Source organism: Rutidosis leptorrhynchoides, chromosome 3 (assembly GCF_046630445.1).
Source record: "Rutidosis leptorrhynchoides isolate AG116_Rl617_1_P2 chromosome 3, CSIRO_AGI_Rlap_v1, whole genome shotgun sequence".
NCBI classification, from domain to species: domain Eukaryota; kingdom Viridiplantae; phylum Streptophyta; class Magnoliopsida; order Asterales; family Asteraceae; genus Rutidosis; species Rutidosis leptorrhynchoides.
Genome location: NC_092335.1, coordinates 459,364,273 through 459,383,304, shown reverse-complemented (window position 1 = coordinate 459,383,304; position 19,032 = coordinate 459,364,273). Strand labels below are relative to the sequence as shown.

The window sequence follows — 19,032 nt, the reverse complement described above, 5'->3', positions numbered from 1 at the left end:
CGATTCGTGTTTTCAACTTGGCCACTCGTTTGAGGGTGGTAAGAAGTTGAGAAACGATGATTAACTCCGTACTTTTTAAGCACTTTCTCGAGTAATTGATTTGTAAAATGAGTTCCACGATCACTGATTAATGCCTTTGGAATCCCAAAACGTGAGAAAAGGTTTTTAAGAAAGCTGACAACAACTCGAGCATCGTTAGTGGGTAGGGCTTTTGCTTCAGCCCATTTAGAAACGTAATCGACTGCTACGAGAATGTATTTACATTTGTTAGAAGCGGGGAATGGACCCATGAAGTCAATACCCCAAATGTCAAATACTTCGCATACTAGGATGCTTTGTTGTGGCATTTCGTCTCTCTTGGAGATATTTCCAGATCTTTGACAAGAATCACATGTTTTAACCATGTGGTGTGCATCTTTGAAAATAGTTGGCCAATAAAAGCCTGAGTCAAAGACCTTTTTAGCTGTATAGCTAGGTCCGAAATGACCACCAGCTGGGCCTTGATGACAGTGCTCCAATATTTGTTGAGCTTCTTTACCATATACGCATCGGCGGATAACTTGATCGGCTCCTATTCGAAAAAGATTAGGGTTTTCCCAGAAGTAAAACTTTAAGTCAGCAAAGAATTTCTTCTTTTGCTGGTACGTTTGGTTTTTAATTAATACTCCTGCAGCAAGATAGTTTGCAAAATCAGCAAACCATGGAACTTCAAATTCGGTTTCTATTCTCATTAGAAACTCATCGGGAAAAGTGTCATGAATAACTGACTCGTCTAGTTTTTCTAGGTCGGGATTCTCAAGACGAGACAAGTGATCAGCAGCGAGATTTTCAGCACCCTTTTTATCCTTGATTTCTATATCAAATTCTTGTAAGAGAAGAATCCAACGTATTAATCTAGGCTTTGCATCTTGTTTCTTGAACAAGTACTTTAGGGCTGAATGATCGGTAAAAACAATCGTTTTGGATAACACAAGATACGATCTAAATTTATCGAAAGAAAATACAATTGCAAGGAGTTCTTTTTCGGTAGTTGTATAGTTAATTTGTGCTCCTGTTAGTGTTTTACTTGCATAATATATTGGTTGAAATTTCTTATCTTGGCGTTGTCCTAAAACGGCTCCTAGTGCGAAATCACTAGCATCACACATTAGTTCGAATGGTTTGGACCAATCGGGAGATACTATGATAGGTGCATTCGTAAGTTTATCTTTTAGAATGGAGAAAGCTTGTAAGCATTCGTCATTGAAATCGAATGTACTATCTTTCTCAAGAAGTTTAGTCATGGGTCGAGCGATTTTGGAAAAGTCCTTTATGAATCGTCGATAGAATCCCGCATGACCTAAGAAACTACGAATTCCTTTAACGTTAGTTGGAGGAGGAAGCTTTGAGATTACATCAATCTTAGCTTTGTCTACTTCCATTCCATCTCGAGAAATCTTGTGTCCTAAAACAATGCCTTCCTTCACCATGAAGTGGCATTTTTCCCAATTTAAAACAAGATTTGATTCCTCGCAACGAATTAACATTCGCTCGAGGTTTGAAAGGCATGAATCGAAGGAGTCTCCAAAAACAGAGAAATCGTCCATGAAGACTTCCATACTTCCTTCTATCATGTCATGAAATATTGCCATCATACACCTTTGGAAGGTGCCTGGCGCATTGCATAATCCGAACGGCATTCGTCGGTATGCGAAGGTACCAAATGGACAAGTAAAAGTTGTCTTGTCTTGGTCTTTTGGATCAATGGGAATTTGAAAATAACCGGAGAATCCATCAAGGAAACAATAGTACTCTTTTCCCGCTAAACGTTCTAGCATTTGGTCAATATAAGGAAGTGGGAAATGATCTTTCCTTGTGGCGTCATTTAAACGACGGTAGTCTATACAGACTCTCCAACCAGTGACTGTCCTCGTAGGAACGAGTTCATCTTTATCATTAAGGACGACAGTTGTACCCCCTTTCTTGGGTACTACTTGAACAGGACTAATCCACGGACTATCGGATATAGGGTATATTAACCCGGCATCAAGTAACTTGATAACCTCCTTCTTGACAACTTCTTTCATGTTAGGGTTTAACCTTCGTTGCCTTTGTACCACGGGTTTAAAATCTTCTTCCATTAGAATCTTATGAGTACAATAAGCTGGGTTAATCCCAGGAATATCGGTTGTTTTCCAAGCAATTGCCCTTTTGTGAGTTTTTAGAACGGACATTAACCTACCCTTTTCGTCATCGGAGAGTTTTGATGAAATTATAACGGGTAATTGTGACGTACCTTGGAGATAAGCATACTCCAAATGTTCCGGTAATTCTTTAAGTTCTAAGGTTGGTGGTTCTTCCAAGGAAGATTTTATTCGGAACCTATTACCATCGGTAATTTCTTCAAAGGGTTCATCTTCCTTGAGAATTTCTTCCTCAATGTCATCTTCATCGATGACTACCTTCAACAATTCTTCAAGTTCAACCTCGACATCAAATTCTTCACTTTCACCCGTCGAGGTTAAATCCGAGGTGTCTACATTTAGTAATTCTTGCAATTCTTTTTCAACACAACAATCCACAATGTCTACCTTATAAACTTCGTCATCGGAGGAGATAGGTTGTTTCATAGCTTTATCAATGTTTAAGGTAACTCTATCTTCCCCTACACCTAGACTAAGTTTTTTATCTTTAACACGCACAATCGCGTCAGCGGTATTTAGAAAAGGGCGCCCTAGAATTAAGGGAACCTTGCTATCTTCTTCCATTTCAAGGACAACGAAATCGGCAGGAAAAATTAAATGATTAACTTTAACTGGTAGGTTTTCGGCAATACCAATAGGATAGTTAAAAGTTCTATCGGCTAGGCGTATACACATCCTAGTTGGTTTTAGATCACCTAGGTTTAGTTTTAAGTATAGGGAGTGTGGCATAAGATTAATACTTGCCCCTAAGTCAGCTAATGCATCGTACATTACTGAATCTCCCATCAGACACGGAATAATGAAACTACCAGGATCTCCAAGTTTCGGTGGCATCTTTTGCTTTTGCAAAATTGCTGAGCATTCCTCATTGAGGAATGTGGTTGAAACTTCTTCATATTTACCTTTATCGGCTATGAGATCCTTGATAAACCTTCCATAATTTGGCATACCCGCAAGAACATCTACAAGTGGTACATTGATACAAATTTGCTTAATCATTTCGGAAAACTTGTTGTACTGTGCTTGTAATTTATCTTTCTTCAAACGTTGTGGGTATGGAATTGGATGTTTGTATTCTTTTAATGGCGGTTGAGTTTTAGGTGCACTTGTGGTTGGCACTTTATCCTCTTCCACGGAAGACTCTTTTTCGTTAGGAATAGAAACACGAGCAGGAGGTTTTGGAATATCGGGGTTAATGGTTAACCCACTTTTCGTAGTTATGGAATTTACTTGCTCATTCCTTGTTTGACTGTTGTTGGGATTCACTTGAGTATTTGAGGGGAGAGTACCAGGCGGTCTCTCTGCTAGTAACTGTGAAATCCTTCCAACATCTCTTTCTAAATTCTGAATCGTAGCTTGTTGATTTCGAATTTGCTGATTTTGAAGTTCCGCGGTTTGCTCGTTCCTAACCATAAAATCTCTCAAGAGATCTTCTAAACCGGATTTCTTCTCGGGTTGTGGTTGTGTAAGTGCTAATTGTTGTGGTTGTGGTTGATTGTGTTGGAAATTATTTTGATAAATTCGTTGAGGTTGATTACGGTTGTTTAGGTTATTATAACCTGGTGGTGGATTTCTTTGAATTTGATTTTGATTTTGAATTGGGTAATTTCGGTTATTTTGGTAACCTGGATTTCCTCCTTGATAGTTATTATTATTTGAACCTGAAGGTCCTCCTATTTGATAGCTGTTGATAGGAGGATATCTTCGGTTATTTGCTTCTATTGCTGGAAAATCGCTAAAATTCATTTCACCTTTTCGCAAGTAACCTAAGAAATTTGCTTGCTCTTCCATCGTTGCTTGATTACAATCTTTAGTAAGATGGGGACCTTGGCATAGTTCACATCCTACTCTGATAGCATGCATTTCCTTGGTTACTTTCTCAATTTGTCTGGCTTGATTTGCCATTTGAACTTTTAAAGAAGCAATTTCATCATTGCTTTCGATATTAGCAACGGTTGATGATCTAGAGAATTCTATCTCTTGATGCCAATTATGAGAATGGGACGCTAAATCAGCAATGATTGTATGAGCGTCTTCAGGTGTTTTCTTCATAACCGATCCTCCGGCTGCAACATCTATATCTTTTCTAGTTGCTACATTGACTCCTTTATAAAATATACAAACTTTTTGAAATGTACTCAACCCGTGTTGAGGACATATTCGAAGCATTTTGTTGAATCTAGTCCAAGCTTCATAAAGAGTTTCATTAGGTTTTTGTTTAAAATGATTTATATCACTTTGTAATTTTGCTGCTTTTGAAGCAGGAAAGAATTCTGACAAAAATTTGTCCATCATATCATTCCAGTCTTCAATATAGCCTTCAGGTAATGAGTCTAGCCAATCTCTAGCTTCATCCTTTAATGACCATGGAAAGATTTTTAAACATGCGACATCATCGGTGACATCCTTAATTTTGAATAGTTTGCAAATGCTTACAAACTTACGAAGATGCTCGTTAGCATCCTCGTTTGGAGCTCCACCGAATTGGCATGTGTTAGTTACCATGTGTAAAAATTGACCTTTTATTTCAAAGCCATCAGTCATCTCGGGTTGGATGATTGCGTGGCCTTGACCTTTTCTTGTGGCCTTCATTAATGCTTCCATCGTTAAATTTGTGTCAGCCATTTCTTCTTCTTCTTTAATAATTGGCTCTATGATTGGTTGAATTATTGGTTTAGAATCGGATTCTAAGGAAAGTGATTCTAAATTCTTAGCAAGAGTTTCTACGTCTTGAGCTCTTAAGCGTTCGTGAAGTTTTCTTTCGGGTTCAGGATGTGAAGGTGTTAATTCAGCGTTGGAGGAACGTAAGTTCATACATTAATTTATTTTATGAAATCACAACACTAAAGGTTTACCTAAGGTTACCTACTTGTTTCTTTTTAGTGTTTTTTTTTTTTTTTTTTTTTTTTTTTTTTTTTTCGGTGTTTTAAAATTACTAGTACTTCCTACTTCTTTTTGTTGTTTTTGTCCTTTATTAATTCTTTGTGATTCCAGATTAAGTTTAACGAGTTTAGGATTGAACGGATCATACAATTTGGGAAATTGTACAAAGAACTAAAGGATTTATTCAAAAACTTTGAACTTTCTTGGAAATGAATTTCCTCGAGAGGATCGAATAACATAAAAACAATGATAAAAACCCTTAAACAAACAGATTTTCCTTCTGATTTTGCCCACGTTTCGAATAGCCAAAAGATGCAGCAGAGGGGCAGGATCCTTCAAAGACCAATAAAATTGGTGATCCAACAACCCGGTCCACGTACAAATCCAACTACTACTACGAATCAGAAAAATTATCTATTTATTTAACTGCCAACTCCCCGACAGCGGCGCCAAAAAGTTGATGCGGTGAAACGTAACCTTTATTTTGAACGGATTTGAGTTATTTTGTTACACGAATTGATTTATTGTATATGTGGTATTTTATTGAATTCGGGTTGATTTCACACATATATAGGCAACTGGTCCTATCTGCGTAGTTTAGTTTTATAGGTAAATCTGATTCGTTCCACAGGGAGATGGAGTGTTTAATGGTTTTTAATAGTCTTTGATGTTAAACTAATTTAAAGGGGGTTTTGGATTAGGAATTTATAATATAACAATAATGGAAAATAACTTAACTAATTTACTTCATAAATAAAATTACAAGATTACAAGATTTAACTTAAAAAGGAACTACATGAAATTATACTAATTATGATTCAACAATTTTATTACTAAATGATAATTAATTAAAACAATAACTTTTAATAAAACTATATGATTAGAATTTTGTTTTGAGCAATTATAATATAAATTTATTTAAATTAACTAAATGACATGTTTTAATTAAAATTAATATAAACTAATAGGAATTATAATAATTAGCTAATTACTAATTTTAAATTATATTAATACTAATTATAAGATTAAAACATTCTAACCTAATTATAACCTAATTATAACCTAATATAAATTAATAACCTAATTATAATAATATTCTATTCAAAACCCTAATTTTGACCTAAATTATATGAAACCCTAATTTTTAACCTAAAATATATGAAACCCTAAATTTTAACCTAAATTATATGAAACCCTAATTTACATGATATGTTAATGATACGGAGTGATATGTTTAATTATACGGAGTGATAATTTTTTTTTAGTGAATAATAATAATACGTAAATAATAATGATAATAATGATTTTACAATATATAAAAATAGGAGTGTTTACTTAAATGTGTCACCCCTAGATCCATGGATTGTTTTAAGTTTAAGCTCGTATAAAAATGTTTAGTAATAAACTTATATTTTCCTTTCGAAAAAATATAAAGTTTTGACTAACTGAATTAAATCTAATTTTCACCGGATTTTATTTAGTTAGTTACTAGTCCCTAAGTGTTTAAATTGAGACCCAACCCAGTTTTGACCTTCGCCAAAACCCAAATCATAACGGTTTCCCTTTTTACAATTTCACTTTTATGTGACTAGTGATATTACCCAAACCACCGAACTTTATTTCTAATTTAGTGTTAGTAAATTATTCATAAAACTCGTCTAAATCACTTTTAATGTTGAAGCTTAATTTATATAAATAAAAATAACTTTCGTTATTTTTATCTCATAAATTAAGTGACAGGGGTTAAATATCCAATTACATAATAATGGTTCATTTAATTAGGCTCAATATTAAAAACACTTAAGTTACATTTTTATTTTGCAAATGATAACAATCCATTTCACTAGGGGCTCTACATCTAAGCAAACACTAGGGAAATTAGCTACTCATTATACTAAGGAAAACATAAAAATAAAAATATACAAACATAATAATAACGATAAAAATTGATAACGATAATTTTAACGGAATATACTTACTAAAAATTCTTCACTTTCATTAACTTCAAACGGTAGAAAAATTACAATAACAACACCCTTTCACGCGTACAATAATACCCTTAATCACGAACAATACACCCTTTGATACAAAAACTATCCTAAATATTGCGTGTGGAACTGAAAATAATACTGGTACATGAAAATAAAAGACTAAATATTTGTGTAGTATCTCTCCCAAATTTCTGCTGCGTAAAATATGTGAGTGTATATTGACTAATTGTGGAACTCTTTTTAAACTCTCACTCTGTACGCACTCTCAAATATATGTTTCAAGTGTATATATTTAACTTGAATATTGGAACTTGGTTTTTGGAACTCTCTCTCTTCCCCTTTCTCTGTACGCACACACTCCCTCATATATATCCAATTTTAGTTGAAGTGGATCTTTTAAAAATCCTACACCTGCTCCCCTTACATTAGTGCTCCATATTATTGCTCCATATTATATTTTGAAGTAGTAGGTAAACTTGAGTGTATTCATCCTCTTTTTGCTGTATAGGACCAAGGGAAATAATATTAAACACACCAAAGCCACCGTCCCATTTGAAGTTGTAATCTGAATCTGGCCTAACTTTAAATATATAGTTTAATCCATTGTGCAAGTTTGTATGGAAATCACTAACTTGGTTGCCGACAATTTTTTACTCATGCTTCACGAACTTGCACTTTTTTCAGAGTATAACTTGTACAATGAGCATTTTGACTATTTTCTTCTTTAATCTTCATTTTCGTACTCCGTCTTCACTTTTATTTATTTATACAATTACAACGTAAAAAATGATACAAATACAAATAAAATCTTATTATTTTGGATTGATATTGCGCCTAAAAATATGTTCATTTTGAGCAATATCAGAATGTCAGCCAATTGGTCTTCCGATCTGACATATGGGAGAGAGATTATTTCTGCATCTAATTTCTCTCTGATAAAGTGTCTGTCCACCTCAACATGTTCGATCATGTTGAACTGGATTCTCTGATATGGCAATTGCTGCTTCATTGTCACACATGATCTGAATTGTTTCTTTTGGAGGGAACCCAATCTCTGTTAATAACTTTTTAATCCATAAGGCTTCAGCTACTCCTTTTGCTATTCCTCTGAATTCTGATTCGGCGCTCGAGAGTGCGACAACCTTTTGTTTCTTACTTCTCCATGCAACAAGATTACCACCTACAAGTGTAAAGAATCCTGATGTAGATCTTCTGTCTCCTTTTTCTCCGGCCCAACCTTCCTCTGTATAAATTTGAGTTTTTAGATGTCCATTCTTTTCAAACACAACCCCATAATCAGCTGTTTTCTTTAGGTATTTGATGATTCTGATTAAGGCTTCCATATGGTGAACTTGTGGTTTATGCATGAATTGACTCACAACCCCAACTGCATGTGCTATATCGGGTCGAGTATGAGCGAGATAGATTAGTTTTCCCACAAGTCTTTGATATCGTCCTTTATCAGCAAGATCAGCTTCGTCTTCCATATATAGCTTTTGGTTTGGAATCATAGGAGTATCGGCTGGTTTACAATCGATCATCCCTGTTTCTGCAAGAAAATCAAGAATATATTTCTTTTGACAGATAAATATTCCCCGTTGGGACCGTAGAACTTCGATCCCTAAAAAGTATTTAAGTCTGCCCAAATCTTTCATTTCAAAATCATTAAATAAGTTTGTTTTTAGTTTTGAAATTTCTTCTTTATCATTTCCAGTAATTATCATGTCATCAACGTAAATAATTAAACACGTGATAAGATTGTTATTTCGTTTAAGAAACAGGGTATGGTCAGAATTACTTTGTTTAAAACCATAGCTTTTCATAGCTAATGTGAATCTCCCAAACCAAGCCCGCGGGGATTGTTTTAACCCATATAATGCCTTTTTAAGTCGACAAACTTCCCTGTTTTTAAAGTTGTCGGTGAATCCCGGTGGTGCTTCCATATAGACTTCTTCCTTTAATTCGCCATGGAGAAAAGCATTCTTCACATCGAATTGGTGAAGTGGCCCGTCCTTATTTGCAGCGATAGAGAAGAGAACTCTAATGGTATCAATCTTTGCAACTGGTGAGAAAGTTTCTGAGTAATCGATCCCGTATGTCTGAGTGTACCCTTTCGCAACCAGTCGAGCCTTATATCTTTCAATAGTACCATCTGGTTTATGTTTTATCGTAAATACCCATCGACATCCCACTGGTTTCTTTCCTTGAGGCATAACACATATTTCCCATGTATCATTATCATTCAACGCTTTCATTTCAACTTTCATTGCCTTTCTCCACTTTTCTGATTTTAAGGCTTGTTCAACGGAAGTTGGGATACTTTCAGAGTAAATTGCGGAATTAAATTTATGAGCTTCCTTTGATAGATTTCCTTGTGCTATATTAGCCATAGGATATCTAGATCTTTGCGTTTCTTTTTCTGGTGAGTAGCGTTTCGGTGGAACACCTCTATTGACTCTTTGAGGTAGGACATATCGCTGAGTGGTTTCATCGGAATTAGTTTGTTCCTCTTGAGTTTGATGTTCATTACTCGAGGAAGTTTCAACAGTTTCATGGTTTAATGGGATATTTTCTGTAAGTTACTGGTTTTGTGTTGGATCGGGGTTTGGTGTCGAAGTTTGTGTGGGCTCGGGATTTGGTATCGGGTTTGGTGTTGAAGTTTGTGTGGGTTCGGGATTTGGTATCGGCTCGGGGTTTGGTGTTGGGTTTGTTGAGTTTGATTTGGGTTCTTGTGTTTGAGGTGGTACCCATGTCATCCAACTTAGAGTGTCATTATCTTCTTTCTCCCCCTCACTCGTGAGTTGGGTGTTATTGTAAAAATATTCAGTTTCAATAAAATCACAGTTCATTGTGGTAGTAATCTTTCGGTTTTTGGGATTATAACATCGATACCCTTTTTGGTTGACACCATAACCAACCATAATACACTTCTCGGCACATGGATCAAGTTTAGTACGCTCATGTTTTGGTATGTGAACAAAGACCGAGCACCCAAAGACTCGAGGTTCAAGGTTAAGTGAGGACGGGAGAGTCACAAATTGAGATAAGACATCCCGAGGGGTTTTTGAACCAAGAATCTTAGTGGGTAATCGGTTTATGAGATAGGTTGCGGTAGCAAGCGCTTCGGGCCAAAAACTTTTCGGAACCTTGGATTCGATAATTAAAGCTCTAGTCATTTCTAGAAGTATCTGATTTTTTCGTTCGGCTACACCATTTTGTTCCGGGGTATGAGCACATGTGGTTTGGTGAATAATTCCTTTTTCTTCACAAAAAAGTTTCATAGACGTGTTTACAAATTCTCCTCCATTATCCGATCTTAAAATTTGGATATTTTTATAAAATTGGGTTTGAACCATTTTATAGAAAAGACAAAATTTTTCAAAAACGTCGGATTTGTGTGTTAAAAAGTAGATCCATGTCATTCGAGTACAATCATCAATAAAAGTAACAAAATATCTAAAAATTTTCCCCCCATTAATCGGAGCCGGTCCCCAAACATCAGAGTGAATTAAAGCAAAAGGTACATTCTTCCGAGTATTAGAGGGTTTAAAAGTACTACGATGGCTTTTCGCCAAGATACAAGTTTCACAACATAAATTAACATTAGAAGGAAATAAACTAGGAAATAAAGAACGTAGATAGCCGGCAGACGGGTGTCCCAACCTTCGATGCCATAACTATGCTTCTCTCGTAGGTGTTCCGTGAGCAAGTAACACGGTACCTTGTTGAGAAACTTCGTCAATATAATATAGTCCTCCTTTTTCAGTGCCACGCCCAATCACATTCCCCGTCCGGATATCCTGCAAGATGCAGAACGTCGGATATATAAGGACTTTACAATTTAATTCTTTAGTTACATGACTTACCGATAACAGCTTATGAGATAAAGCTGGAATATTAGACAATTAGGTAATTTAATCGTTGGTGAGATCTCAATAGTACCACGATTTTCAACTTGAATAATTTCACCACTCGCAGTTTGAATTTTACTCCTTTTAGGTTTAGTTTTTAAAACAATATCATTTTTATCAAAGGTCATGGTATCCGTCGCCCCACAATCGAGTACCCATGACTTCGTTTTAAAACTTTCCGAGACTATATTGGCTTCGGGTTGGGACACTTCATCGTTTGGTATTTTGTTTAAGACATAATAACTATTATTGCACGGTATAACAAGCTCGGGTCTTTTAATTCTAGTTTTTCCTTTTATTTTGGGCTTATCATTTAGGGTTTGAACAGAATTATTCTTATCAGTCTTTAGTATAGACTGCCTTTTTAGGTCTGGCCCAACTTTTAATTTAGTTTTATTCTGGCCCAAAGGTTTACAATATATATCATGGCCTGCTTGTTTCTTATGGGATTTAATAAAAGGGTGACTATGGCCCAAGTAATTAGTAGGCCTATCAAGGCCCATTTTTCTATTCCATATTTGGTCACCGAAAGGTTTTGGTACCCCGTGACTTTCACTTGCTCGTTTATCTTCCCCAGATGGATATTTATTCGATTTACTTATTTTCTTCACACAATCCAACCTATTACCTACTCGTTCATCTTTTCTAGGGCAAAATAATCAGCAAAAGATTTGGGGAATTTACCTTTCGTTGTTTCAGTCGAGACAACTCCTCCAAATCCTGTTGTTGGTTGATCCGATTCAGTGGTGGTGGTGGTTGGTGGTTCTGCCATCGCTGCTACTGTTGCTTTACCCGGTTTGTTCCACCAATCGGGATATCCTTTGATTTCAAAGCACTGGTCCCTGGTGTGCTTCGATTTTCCACATTTGGTACATACCAACTTCGATTTATCGATTCTGGATGATGATGGCTTGCTCCGGTGAGGGTAAGGATTGGCGGTTTGCCCAAATCGATCGGTTTTTCTTGCTGCAACTAACCCCGAAGCTATTCCTTGATGGTTTGAATCGATTTTGGTTTGCCCAAGGATGTGTTGGTGAGCCACCTCCTTCCTCACTGTGGCGTAGGCTTCTTCTGGTGTAGGTAATGGGTCTAATCTCAAAAGCTCTCTCTTAATCGTATCATAGTTTCGATCAAGAGCGTTTAGAAACTGAAAAAGTTTTTGTTCAGTTCTGATTTTGTTGTAGATGGCGATGTCAGTGGAGCATTTCATTGGGTTTGGATCTCGTCTATCGATTTCACCCCAAATTCCCTGCATCGTGATCCACAGATCTTCAAGGGTTTGATCTTTTTGTTTGATGTCATTAGCTTTGACATGTAAGTCAAAGTTTTGTAGCTTATCTTTACCACTGCTATATGTGGTTACAAGAGCATCCCATAGCAACTTAGCTGTAGCAAATTCGGTCAAGTTGCTAGCAAGATTTGGCTCTATATTTTGAATTAACCATGAGAACACGATTAAATCTTCCTGTTCCCATTGGTCAAATTCTTCACTATCATGATCTGGTGGGTTTGATGTGAGATGGTTTAAGAGGTGTTTTGATTTGCCTCCTATTGCCACCTTGATCATTCGAGCCCATAAGGCATAATTCTGACTTGATAAGCTGATGTTGATTTTGAGGCTGTCAGAAAGTTTTGGGCTCGAATTCATGTTGGTTTTTAATAGCTGGCTCAGTTGTGTGGCAAGGTCATTGGTTTGGGTTTGATTAACAGAGTGGGTATGGATACTGTCTTCATCAGACATTGTAACCCCCACTTAATTGGTAAATGATTGAAGCTTGAAAAAATGAGTGTATTGATCTATGATCTACACCATAAGCTCTGATACCATGTTTTCAATTGATTAAAACGATTTTTGATATGAATATGAAAATGTATCTGTTATTTCAAAACAGATGAAGTAAGTTACAAGAGTGTTTGAGTGTGTTTATATACACAAGAATGCCTAACAGACACTTCTAATTTAAGTATGGATCCAAAGTAACTTTGGAACCACTTTTACATAAAAGTAAATATGTTGGCTTGTTTCTGACTTTGTATCCGTTTGATGCTGCTCCTTTGTGTAACATGTCTCCCTTTATTCATGGATATGATGAGGCTTCCTTTCCTCTGATCCAATAGTCAACTTTCCCTTCAAAGTAACAAGGTATTTATCTTTTATTATTATTGTAATTTATTATTTATTATTTATTATTATTATTGTTCTTTAACAGAACAAGACCATAAGTTATAAGGTGTATAAATTGGTATTAACTATTAATTGATAACAAATTGGAGATTGTCCATGTTTGAAAAGTGATTTAAGGGTCATAGTACGGATTATGTTTGGACGATTTTACTAGAATCTGTATATCTTGACTGAATTTACATAATAATGTGCAATTTAGTTTTTGTTTTAGCAACAAGGATCTGTTTCTAAGTGTTAAAGGTTGTGTGTGAAAGTGTTTCCCTGATAATTTTCCCTTTAAGAAATTGAATAAATATTTGTTTGTATTAGCAGGATTTCGACGGATTCTTAAATAACTTGCAGGACTGGGAATTGTCACTCAAGGATAAACCAGACAAGAAGCTTAAATCACACTCTGGCGTTGAAAAAATGGTATATAAAGTTTACTGTTGATATATATTTGTGGGTACTCATTGTGTTTCTTCCGTAATTAGTTATGTATCAGTTGCATTGTTTTGATGATTACAAGTACCCTGGTTGTTTATTTTGTCAACTTTATTTTATGGCTTGCCATTTTTGTTATATTCTTTAGGAAGCTGTAAAGGTGAAAAATATTGAAAATAATTCATCTACTATTGGAGTTAATGGAAGATCACGTGAAATGAAAGAGCCTGCAAATGCAGTTAGCCAGTTATCGGGTGGATTCATGACAGATGAAGGTTCTGTAGATGCTAATTCAGAAAAAGAGCTGGTATAAATTGTTGATGTTGTTGAACGATTTTTTTTTTTTTTAGCTCTTTTAATGTAATATTAGCTTATGTTTTTTTATCATGTACAAAATGAGAAAGTGAATGACTGAAAATAACCTCTAGTAGAATAGCCGGCTGACCTTTTTCGTAATGCCTTTAAGTTGGTTTCAATAAATCTCTTTTTATGATATTGCAGGGTAATGAGTTCTTCAAGAAAAGAAAATATAAAGAAGCGGTTGACTGTTATTCCAGGAGTCTTGCATTATCACCAACTGCAGTAGCTTATGCAAACAGGGCAATGGCTTATCTTAAACTTAAAAGGCACGTGTTCTGTTATTTCAATTTTTATGTTCTGTCTATGTTGAATTATAGTATCACTGTATTATTTTCTTTAGCCATTTAATAATGCATTCACCCAACTTAGAAGTGACTACCCTACTATAAACTAAGTTGATTGTTGGAATACTTTCTGAGTCATTTATGTACGTGTTTGTCCATCTCATATAAATTTTAAGATACTGACTAAAAGTGGTAGATGGTTCGGTTGGGTAATGGGTCTAAAAACTACTGTAGTTCTTAATATGGGCCGATTAGGGTTGGGTTTACATCTAAACACTTATTTGACCATATTATTTCTCGAATATCTACATTAGTTATGATTATGAATGCAGTATAGTTATAATAGAGGGCTTTGGCCAAGGATGATATTAGGTTCAACCATTCAAGTTCCTACCAGGACACGTGTTAATAAGTATTTGAAGTACATAAAAAAAAAAACTAAGCTAAAAGTGGTAGATGGTTCGGTTGGGTAATGGGTCTAAAAACTACTGTAGTTCTTAATATGGGCCGATTAGGGTTGGGTTTACATCTAAACACTTATTTGACCATATTATTTCTCGAATATCTACATTAGTTATGATTATGAATGCAGTATAGTTATAATAGAGGGCTTTGGCCAAGGATGATATTAGGTTCAACCATTCAAGTTCCTACCAGGACACGTGTTAATAAGTATTTGAAGTACATAAAAAAAAAAACTAAGTTTTGGATAAAACATTTAGAGGTTGTCTGGATTTATAACATATCTTTAACTCTAGAATAAGTATAAACATGAGATTTGCATATCATTCATTTTATTCAAATACTTCGGACTTTTTTAGGAATAAATCATTTTTCATACATCTGTAATCCTATATATATATATATATATATATATTTGTACCCTTATTTGTCAGTTCATTAGATTCCAGGAAGCTGAGGACGATTGTACAGAAGCCTTAAATTTAGATGACCGGTACATAAAGGCGTACTCAAGACGTTCAACGGCTAGAAAAGAACTTGGTAAACTTAAAGATTCCAAGGACGGTATGCATACTACCTTGTGTACCACTGTATATGCTTAATCTAACAAAAAAAATAATACACATATAACTTCTCATGGGTCCAACTATATTGATATTTTGCTTGAGGCAGATGCTGATTTTGCTTTGAGGCTGGAGCCACATAATCAAGAGATTAAGAAACAGTATGCAGATGCAAAATCTTTGTATGACAAGGTACATCTTTTGGTCATTTGCAATTCTAAATTAAGGGCTCAAACCTTTACTTATGTATTATTATTTTTATATGCTTTTTGGTTCCATCTTACCCCGTTACTCATAAGTAACATGTGTTCAAACTTCTAGGAACTTCTAAAGAAGGCATCTGCATCGTTGAAAGGACCAACAGAAAAAGTGCAAAAAGATTTGAAGCTGGATAATGGTCAACGATCTACTCCAAAAATTTCTGAAACGACTGGAGTCACAGTACCTATAACAAAGAGCCCAGAGGTAATCTGATATCAATTTTTTCTTTATGTACTTAGAGGTGTCAATATGGGTGGGTTGCGTAACTGGTCTTGATAAAGAACAAAACAACTCGTCCATTGATTACTAACCAAATCTCTAACACATTTATAATTTGAAGATTACAAATCAGAGTCTTACATCAGCTCAGACCAATCAGAATGGTGGCAAAAAAGCTTTAAAAGAATCAGTTCAACAGCTTGCTGCTCGTGCAGCTTCTATTGCAAATGCTGAAGCTGCAAAAAAGATTGTCCCTCCAACTTCAGCTTATCAGTTTGAGGCTTCATGGCGAGGATTCTCAGGCGATCATACTCTGCAGGCTCGTTTGCTAAAGGTATACGTATATATATATATATATATACGTATATATATATATAGGAATTCAAATTCTCTACTACTTCTTAACAAAATTCAAATGAATTGTTGTGTTTTATGAGAAAACAGAATAAGCATTTTATGATCATTTACGAATTCCATATATTGTGGGACTGGGTATTGTTGTTGTTGTTACAACTAACAAATTCCATAGACTAAAGTCTTATGCATAATGTTGATATATATCTCAAGTTGACTTTATCATCTTTTTAGTCTTTAAGTTGACTTTCAACCTGAATCATCTTTTTGGCGACTAGCTAGTTATTATAATACATACTCCGTAACAATTGTTAGAACATATTCAGAATATTTTGATTCGGACAAGTTATAATTAGATTGAAATTTGAATGTTATATCTAAAGTAAATTATTATGGTGTAATACGGACAGGCACATTTGGTAAAAACATCCGCCTTGTTACTATCTCAGAGACCCCCAATTTGAAAAACGTCATCGAAGATTTACTTACAAAAAAACAAGATCATTTTGTCAACGATGAAGATGCAGTCAACAGATGGGGGAGCTTTTTGCGTGCAGAGAAACTTAATTTACTGTTGGTACTGGATGATGTATGGTCGGAAGATATTGTTAAGAAATTTATGTTCAAGTTACGTGGATACAAGATTCTGGTTACATCTAGAACAGAGTTTAAAGCATTCAATAATATTTATCAACTGGAACTTTTGAACCGTGAAGATTCCATCAAACTGTTTCGGTACTCGTCTTTGTTCGAACCAGGAAGTACACGTAGTAGTGATATACCCGATGATCTTATTGAAAAAGTAATATTATTCAATTTACTACGTATCCTTTTTGGGCATGTTTGTGATACACATCAAGCTGTTACTAACCATTATTATGTATGGCTTTATGTAGTTGGTGGACTGTTGCAAAAATCATCCATTGACACTTACTGTAGTTGGTGGTTTGGTGAAGGGGAAAAGCATGCCGTTTTGGCTTGACATGTTGAAAAAACTGTCCGAAGAGAAGCAATCTGTTATTAGTATAAACGATCAGTTGTTTCATTGTCTAAAAAGGAGTTTAAATGTGTTTGATGAACATTCTGTTATTAGGCAATGTTTTTTAGACTTGGGATTATTTCCTGAAGATCAGAAGATTGCCGCTACAGCGCTTATGGACATGTGGGTCCATTTATACAAACATGATGATGAGGGATTAAAGACCATAAAACTACTGCTTGAGCTCTCATACAAAAACATTGTCAATATGTCGCCAATAAGGTATTTGGCTTCTACTCATTTTTAGTTATACGTAAAGAAACGAATTTCACTAGCATTACAGACTCAAATTCTAATCTAATTGTTCGATTACCTAAACCAACGTCTTTTATTATAAACTGCATTTGATCGAAGGGACGATTCATTGATGGTAGCAAACTGGTGTGAGGAGAAAACTGTTAGGCAACACGATGTGATGAGACAACTGGCTATACATCTGAGCAGCCAAGGGCCAAAAGAGCATAGAAAGAGGTTAGTTATAAATGTAAATGGAGAAGACCTTCCACCATTGCCGGATGAAATAAACGCCCAAATATTGTCAATTTCAACAGGTTTGTTTTATTATATTTCTCTGTTGATAAAACATGGTATAGTCCTTCCACATATTTTAATGTTATTACTTATGATACTTGTCAACTATTCTAATAACATTTTAACTTGGTTATGATATCCTCACAAAAATGTCTCAGATTCTCACCCTCAATAACATCTTAACTTGGGGTGGCAATGAAAAAGGGTCGAAAATAGTCACGGGATAACCCGGTTAACTCGCGAGTAAAAATACTCTCATTCTCTGGGTAGCTTAAACTGAAAAAACATTAAACATTATCCGTTTCGTTTATACATTAAACTTGTGACAGGTGAAAGATTCTCTATGAACTGGAACGACATGCAAGCCTCTAAAGTGGAAGTTTTCGTATTGAACTTCATGTCAGAGAAATACGTATTGCCTCGATTTATGAAATATATAGAAAAATTAAAGGTTTTAATCATCACAAACTATGGGTATTTCTTCTCCGAGCTTCAAAACTTTCCCCCACCTCAATATTTATCCAGTCTCACCAGAATTAGGTTGGATCATGTTTCAATATTTTCCATTAGTACACAATTACTAGAGTTAGTAAACATGCAAAAATTGTCATTAATCATGTGCAAAATAGGCAACAGTTTCAACGAATTTACTGATGGAATCCCTAAAAAGTTACCCAACCTATTGGAGTTGGATATTGAATCTTGCGATGATTTAGTCACATTTCCTAAAGTGTTGTGCACTTTAGTTCGCCTAAGAAAACTCAGCATCATTAACTGCCATAACCTAATTTCACTTTCTGAAGAATTCGGAGGCTTGATAAATTTGGAAGTTTTGCGGCTTACATCATGCTCGGATCTTACAACATTACCTGATTCGATCGTGAACCTTAAGAAGTTAATCATCATTGATATATCTTACTGTATACAGTTAAGTAAGTTGCCAAAGCGGATGGGTGAGTTGAGTTTTTTGAAAACAATTCATATGACAGCTTGCGCATGGCTCGACGAGATATCATCCACGTTTGACGAATTATGTTCACTTGAAGTGGTATGCGATGATGAAATATCCGGGTTGTGGAATCATCACCCCAATGTGAGTAAGCAAATTATTGAAAAAGATACATTTGTTACCTTTTCGAAGATCGTTTCAAATTGAAGTTTCAACAAATAGATACTAGGGTGTTAATCATTCTTATTTGTGATTGTTGTTTTATGTATGTACTGAATTCCTAAGGTGTGTTAATGATAATGTATTCTTGATCATCCATTTTAATTGCTTGTAACCTTTTGAGATTCATTTTTTAGAATAGTTTGCAACACCTTTTTTTTTAGTGAAAGGCAAGTTTGCAACACTATTAGGCAGTCGCTAGGGCATGTTACTTT

At 35.2% G+C, this 19,032-nt stretch overlaps 3 protein-coding genes across 3 annotated transcripts; 2 read left to right on the top strand and 1 right to left on the bottom strand.

Moving 5' to 3' along the window:
• Positions 1-8,010: 8,010 nt before the first annotated feature.
• On the bottom strand, positions 8,011-8,598 carry LOC139901596 (secreted RxLR effector protein 161-like). Its single transcript, XM_071884290.1, has one exon. The coding sequence runs from the start codon at positions 8,596-8,598 to the stop codon at positions 8,011-8,013; it is 588 nt and encodes a 195-aa protein (XP_071740391.1).
• Positions 8,599-12,751: 4,153 nt separating this feature from the next.
• On the top strand, positions 12,752-16,673 carry LOC139901595 (uncharacterized). Its single transcript, XM_071884289.1, has 9 exons — positions 12,752-12,757; positions 13,466-13,564; positions 13,725-13,883; positions 14,078-14,202; positions 15,125-15,246; positions 15,355-15,437; positions 15,567-15,710; positions 15,847-16,059; positions 16,490-16,673. The coding sequence occupies exons 1-9, from the start codon at positions 12,752-12,754 to the stop codon at positions 16,541-16,543; spliced, it is 1,005 nt and encodes a 334-aa protein (XP_071740390.1). The 3' UTR covers positions 16,544-16,673.
• A 3-nt stretch (positions 16,674-16,676) lies between these two features.
• On the top strand, positions 16,677-18,967 carry LOC139898016 (probable disease resistance protein At4g33300). Its single transcript, XM_071880723.1, has 4 exons — positions 16,677-16,814; positions 16,976-17,340; positions 17,473-17,669; positions 17,979-18,967. The coding sequence occupies exons 2-4, from the start codon at positions 17,045-17,047 to the stop codon at positions 18,803-18,805; spliced, it is 1,320 nt and encodes a 439-aa protein (XP_071736824.1). The 5' UTR covers positions 16,677-16,814; positions 16,976-17,044; the 3' UTR covers positions 18,806-18,967.
• The last annotated feature ends 65 nt before the right edge of the window (positions 18,968-19,032 follow it).

Excerpts from the sequence above, each read along its gene's own strand:
- LOC139901596 (XM_071884290.1), bottom strand. The coding sequence starts at position 8,598 with ATGATCGATTGTAAACCAGCCGATACTCCTATGATTCCAAACCAAAAG.
- LOC139901595 (XM_071884289.1), top strand. Across the intron at positions 14,203-15,124 it reads GCTTATCTTAAACTTAAAAG|ATTCCAGGAAGCTGAGGACG; the intron begins GCACGTGTTCTG and ends TCAGTTCATTAG. Across the intron at positions 15,247-15,354 it reads ACTTAAAGATTCCAAGGACG|ATGCTGATTTTGCTTTGAGG; the intron begins GTATGCATACTA and ends TGCTTGAGGCAG.
- LOC139898016 (XM_071880723.1), top strand. The coding sequence starts at position 17,045 with ATGCCGTTTTGGCTTGACATGTTGAAAAAACTGTCCGAAGAGAAGCAA. Across the intron at positions 17,341-17,472 it reads GTCAATATGTCGCCAATAAG|GGACGATTCATTGATGGTAG; the intron begins GTATTTGGCTTC and ends ATTTGATCGAAG. Across the intron at positions 17,670-17,978 it reads AATATTGTCAATTTCAACAG|GTGAAAGATTCTCTATGAAC; the intron begins GTTTGTTTTATT and ends AACTTGTGACAG.